The sequence below is a fragment of the Mesitornis unicolor genome, unplaced genomic scaffold (assembly GCF_000695765.1).
Source record: "Mesitornis unicolor isolate BGI_N332 unplaced genomic scaffold, ASM69576v1 scaffold24219, whole genome shotgun sequence".
Classification (NCBI taxonomy): Eukaryota; Metazoa; Chordata; class Aves; order Mesitornithiformes; family Mesitornithidae; genus Mesitornis; species Mesitornis unicolor.
Window position 1 is genome coordinate 3,061 of NW_010209682.1, and position 6,355 is coordinate 9,415.

At 44.6% G+C, this 6,355-nt stretch overlaps 1 protein-coding gene across 1 annotated transcript; it reads right to left on the reverse strand.

The window, feature by feature from the left end:
• Positions 1 to 754: 754 nt before the first annotated feature.
• LOC104535544 (attractin-like) lies at positions 755 to 5,909 on the reverse strand (the record flags this gene model as incomplete). Its single annotated transcript, XM_010192937.1, has 4 exons — positions 5,699 to 5,909; positions 3,830 to 4,015; positions 1,894 to 2,127; positions 755 to 892 (listed from the first exon to the last, which is right to left on the reverse strand). Coding segments are annotated over exons 1-4 (709 nt in total), but the record flags the coding sequence as incomplete, so codon positions are not given.
• Positions 5,910 to 6,355: the final 446 nt, after the last annotated feature.

Sequence of the window (6,355 nt, forward strand, 5' to 3'; positions counted from 1 at the left end):
ACCACCTTCCCTTACACCTGCATATCCCCTATCACAGCCCGATCTTGGTTTACAACTTGTCTCCCCATGCCACAACACTACAGATTTCACAGTAATTCAGAATAATACTGCAAGGTTCAAGGGCAAAACCCCAAACCATACAGATTTATTTCTCAGTATTACCTTACTGGTCATTCAAGAAATGTTATTTCTTCCCCCCTCTATTTTAACTGGATCTTGCACAACGGAAAATATTTCTTTGTGCCAAAGAGTCCTGAATCGCTTTACAAACTTCAAATGCAATTTTAACAGGGATCACCTAATCCTGCACTGAAATCCAGCCAACTCCTCCACGAAATACGGGAGGATTTTTATAAAGCAGACAACTATAACAATAAATGCACAACACGCTAACCAAATGTAATAGAAGGTGGAACTGAAATAAGCAGAAATTTGTTCAAGACATCGGGATTAGCACCGTTTCTTTTCACAACAGGACCATCAAACACCAAAACGCACACATTTTTCACCGCAGTCATTTAAAGTTTACAAAGGAGGGTGAAAAATCATCTTTATCTTGCGCAACGAAAGTCAAAGCATTTCATCAAGCAGCTCCTGTATCTTTGATTTGAAGAAACGAGGATTGCGCTTTGCTTGCAGGAAAGAGGGGAAAAAAATGTATTATCAGGATGTAATTTCAGTCAACAGAGGAATGAGAAAAGAGAGAGAAAAACATCAAAGCCTTCAGCACGGGAAGATTTAAGGCATCACTTACGCTGACACGTTCCTCCGTTAGTCGGATCGCCGTAGTAGCCCGAGATGCAGGTTTCGCAGTGTTTGCCCGTGGTCAGATTTTCACACTTCTCACAGATGCTTTCGTTTACACACTTACTGTGCCCGTTACACTGGCAGGCTGGAGAAAACAGGAAAATATGAGTACTTGTGCTCAAATACAGCATCTCACCAGTCTGCAGAGGCTGAACGAAACCATTGGAAAGAGGTTTTTCCAGTCTTGCTACCAATACATGAACTCAAAGAGGGATGTGTATTGACAACGTGGAATTTAAAGCAGCACATGGAAAACTGTACTCTGAAACATTGTGTATTGGACAGACTGGACTGGAAGCAACAGGTGGGATGGATTTACAGGAGGAATGGGGAAGAAAGGGTTTAGCGACAGTCCAAGTCATTTTATTCTATAAATCTGGCATGAAAAATATTCTGTCAGAAATCACCCTGAGCATTACTAACAGTTACATCAACCTTCAAAGACAGAATTTCCTTTATTTCAGAAGATTCTAAAACAAATAAATGAACAACAGTTAAAAATTAAGTAAAGGTTTGAAGGGAAAGGTAAAATTTCACCAGAGTAATGCCTCAGTAAGTCTGCACACAGCAAACCCAGCAGCTCACCTGCAGGTACCCGACCACCTTATTCACCTCCAAATGTGTTATTTCTTACAGAATCACAGCATGGTTTGGGTTGAAGGGACCTCACAGCCCCCCCAGTCCAACCCCCATGGGCAGGGACACCTCCACCAGCCCAGGCTGCTCCAAGCCCCAGCCAACCTGGCCTTGGGCACTGCCAGGGAGGGGGCACCCACAGCTTCTCTGGGCAACCTGGGCCAGGGCCTCACCACCTCACAGCCAGGAATTTCTTCCTCATATCCAGTCTAAATCTCCCCTCTTCCAGTTAAAAGCATTAAACCTCATCCATCACTCCATGCCCTTATAAAAAGTCCCTCCCCAGCTTTCCTGTAGGAACTGTTGGCCTTGTTTCTATTCCAAGCCCTTTTCCTCCCTGCACCACCAGAAGCGAACACAGACACCACTACAGCCTTCAAAACCCTGTCCTTTTGTATTTAACTGTTGCTACGGCTGAAATATTTGATCCATTCAACATCACTCATTCACCTGGACACTGGATGAAGGACCAGTTGTAGCTGTTCTCCGCAGGACACATGCTGATGTTCAGGACGGGCTCCAGGTCGTGTTTCCCTGGTGCGGATGGGGTCGGCATCTTGACCGGACCCCGGTAAGAGCCCTCGATGCATTTCCCCTTGCCGGTGTTGCTGGGATCGGTGCACCAGCCACAACCGGGCTGCTCCAAACAGTGAGCACATGTGCAGTAGCCTGAACAGTTTTCAGCTATAAAAGAACAAAAAAAAACCCAGATAAAACTACAATAAGATCAAACTGTGGAATAAATCGCTGTCCCTAAACACAGGCGACAACGAACGCAGAAACCCTTGTGTGTCTTTTGTGACCTTAAGTATTTATCTCACCAAATCTGCAAGTATTTATTCTGCTATCCACAGTAACAGGTATATATATCAATTCCTATCAGTATATTTATTCTAGAATCCATGACGACTATTAACACAAAGGTTGGATTTATCAGCGAGCGAGTTACGAAACAACGCAGAGCACGTGTAAAGTTTTTCTAAATGTTAAACACCGCCCACGAAAACCAGGTTAATGTTCCCAGCTATGAAAGATCTGTGACTGCTTTACAACAGTGCCCACTACAACCAGGTTAATGTTCCCGGCTATGAAAGATCTGTGACTGCTTTACAACAGATCACTTTATAAAATGAGCCATCCTGAAGCAGATGCTAAAAACCAGTCTGTTTACTCGCTCTGAGCCTCTTCTTACCTCGTGTTTCACTATCACACGCTACTTCAAGTATTTATCCGAGCCAAAAAGCACAGAATAGAAATAAAGAATTGACTTTGTGTTTTGGGGATGCTCAGAGTGCCCCATGCAGATCCCCTGAGCCCAGTAATCAACTAAATCAAGGAGAAATCATCATCATCCTAGAACTGTTGCTTTCTCAAATGGGATTTATTGTATTTCAGGGGTGACAAACTCTTTATATCTAGGAGAGATTTTCTAGTTCTTTCCCAGTATCATCTTAAAAAAACAGTTCATAGGTTCTTGGTGTTCAAAGACGAGCAGGTTTTCTATCTTGATGTTTAAATTGACACTACCTGCCTTTTTTAAAAAAGAAAAGTAGTAGAAAAAACATTATTTTCTATTATTTCAGCTTACTCATCTCCTGCCTGATGCTTCCTCCAGTTTTTGACCTCTGCAACATGGGAAGTTCACGTTCTCACGTTTGACAGTTCCCTAAAACTAATTTTCTCCATTATTTTGCAGCAGTGAGTACCCAGTTTATTCTCATCCATTTCCTAAATTTCCTGGAGCAACTGCAGCGCCTCAAACTGCCCAAATTCCCTCCTCCAACACAGGCAACTCCTCTTCCTCCGCTGCCCTGAGAGCCCTGGCTTCCCTCATCCTCTTGCTCCCACTCAGCTCCTAAAGGATTCAACTTAAGGAGGGGAAAAATACATCATTTACTTAAATTAAGCTAGAAATTCCTACTGTGGGCTATAAACAGACAATACTTAAGCATAAAACAGTCGTGTAAACCCTAATTGGGATTTGATGCAGATAATCTAATATTAAATTACATGGCTCCGCGTATGAATGAGAGAGATGCAAAAAAAGAAGTTAATCACATGAAATCACGTAACAATTAATTTGAAGGGTAAGAATTCAAAGAATTAAACAAGTACTTCCCCATCTGAAAATAAAATGGGAGATTTCATCACCTCACTTGAAAGCCTTTCCTATCTGCCATTCGGTTTCATTAATACCAGGACCTAACTCTGTTTAAGGCTTTACCTGACACAGGATGGAGCTGCATCCACCCAGCTCCTGGGGTCAAGAAATTCTTATATTTTAAAGAATCCCTTGGATGCCATGACCGATATGAAGAGTCTGATGCCTTCAGCTAGCAAAGATGAGCAAACAGAAGCCCCTAAAACCACAAAAGCCATTACTCACGCGGACAACTGCTCATGGTGTACCACTCCATGCACTGCCCGTAGGGGAAGGAGGCCACATAGGCGTTGGAGTCCACGCACTGCTTCATGTTGCTGCACCACATGCACTCGGAGCTGCCGCTCGTGCACTCCCCGCACAGTGTCCGCAGGGCGCAGGGCGTGCGGCACTGCTTGGCGCTGTGGTTGGCTGCGGGCGGGAGGGCGAGAGTCAGCTTTTGGCCCAAAAAGTACAGATAACAAGTGCCCAGATAGGAAGATTTAAGATAAAAACCCCTGTCTGTCCCTGGGCTGTCCCAGCACTGGTGTGGGCAGCAGGAGCAGGGCAGGGATCATCCCCTGTGCTGGGCTCTGCTGAGGCCGCCCCTTGAGTCCTGGGGTCAGTTTTGGGCCCCTCACTCCCAGAAGGACATTGAGGGGCTGGAGCGTGGCCAGAGAAGGGAAACGGAGCTGGGGAGGGGTCTGGAGCAGCCGAATGATGGGGAGCGACGTGGGGGGTTCAAGAGGAGAAGAGGAGGTGAGGGGAGACCTTATCCCCTCTGCAGCTCCTGAAAGGAGGGGGTAGCAAGGGGGGGGTCGGTCTCTGCTCCCCAGGAACAAGTGATGGGACGAGAGGAAATGGCCTCAAGTTGTGCCAGGGGAGGGTTAGATTGGATATGGGGGGAATTTCTTTAATATAAGGGTTGTCAAGCACTGGCAGGGGCTGCCCAGGGCAGTGGTGGAGTCCCCATCCCTGGAGGGGTTCAAGAAGCGCCTGGATGTGGCACTTGGGGCCATGGTTTAGTGGCCATGGTGGGGTTGGGTTGAGGTTGGACTGGGTGATCTTAGAGGTCTCTTCCAATCTCAGTGACTCTGTGATTATGTATCCTTCATGACTATTAATGCTTTTTTCACCTTAAAAAAAATTCAATAGTGTTATGAATGTGCTCCCTGTCTCTCTGCAGCTCTGCTGATGTGCCATAGCTATTCTCCCAACCAAAGTGTTGAGAAGCAACCCCGTGTTTTATACGAGCACACTGGGACGTATTTTAAGTTATTTGATCAGTTCCACACATAAAATGAGTCCTGAAAGCAGAACTAACTCGGGAGTTTCTGGTGTGAGCCAGTGCTTTATCATCTGTTTCAAGTGCCTGTTCTCAGACCGTAAAAAACAAGTTAAAGCTTAAACCAATTCAAAGTGCCGCGAGTTAAAATATACAAAATGTTGAGTTCGGGCTCCACTCTCATGATCTGTAGCCTGCGCTTCCACAAAGAATGATTTGAAGTGGTGCAGCTTACTTCGACATTTTACATAATCAACCAACTTTCTTAAAGAGGCACTAATTGGTATTCAGAAATAATCAGCTATAATGGAGAGTTAACAGACCAAACCATTTCAAAAGATACGCTGTTCCAACAAAGCTGGAAGACTTTTCCCAAAAGCAAATAGCTTCTTTTTCAAAGTTCTCCTATCTCCAAAGTGTCTTGCCCAATTAATTTCAAACCTTGATAAAATCCTCCTCTGGCGACAGAGCAGGGGAGGAGAGAAAGGGGAATTCAGTTGGAAAGTAGCTTTTATTTTTTAATATACATATATTTTTTTTAAACAGGAGATTGCTCCGTACCATTATTAACCTAAATGTCACATTCAGGTATGCAATTTAGAGGGAAAATAATTAAACCATAATGCACTGCGAGCATTTTACAGTCAACAGCGTAAACGCAGAGCTATTTCTAAAATCCCCAATTCCTGCCTCAAATAATCCCCTTTTTCAGAGCCATTTCTCTTTGGCCAAGTCCCGATGCAGCCAGTTTTAGGTGTAACGAATGGGATCCTCTTTACTCTCTAGGAAACAGGAGTATTTATTAAATCACCCACGTTGGGTACGGTTACCTGGCCTTTCGCAGACGCTGCCGTTGACTTCGTTGATGCACGTCGCTGCCTTCAGCCCCTGCGGGGAAGGCTCGGCTAAATAACCACAAAATCCGGCGTCGCTGGGTTCGTCGGGGAGCCACTGGAGCAGGGTGTTGGTGAAGGGGGACATGTCCTCCCAGCACCAATAGGATATGTTGATTTTCCTCAGCCCGACCCATGGGGTTAAAGTTTTGGGCTAGAAATGAAGGGAGATGGTAGATTTAATATCCAATTTTATTATCTTAGGTATTAAAATAAAATACACATCACCGTATGTTGTTGTTTAGACGGTTGTTCTGTCACCCTATGACTCCTGCCCACCTAAAGAGGGGAATTGGGAAAAGGAAAGGAGACCCGTGGGTTGAAATAGAAACAGGTTCAATAAAATATTAATAAGAAAAATAACCAGTATTAATAACAGCATTAATCTAAAGTACACAGAGTTTTACTCAGCCAATATAATGTTCATGAGTTGTGATGGTAATAAGCAGGGGATTGGGGCTTGGAGCAAACCAATAGGCAAGACCTTCCTGGGATGGCAGTCATCGAAGAAATGAGGGCCGTCCCCATTCTATCTCTGTCTCAGAGACAGAAAAATCCTTCAGGAAGCACCAATTATTTTCTTTTTCCAACTAC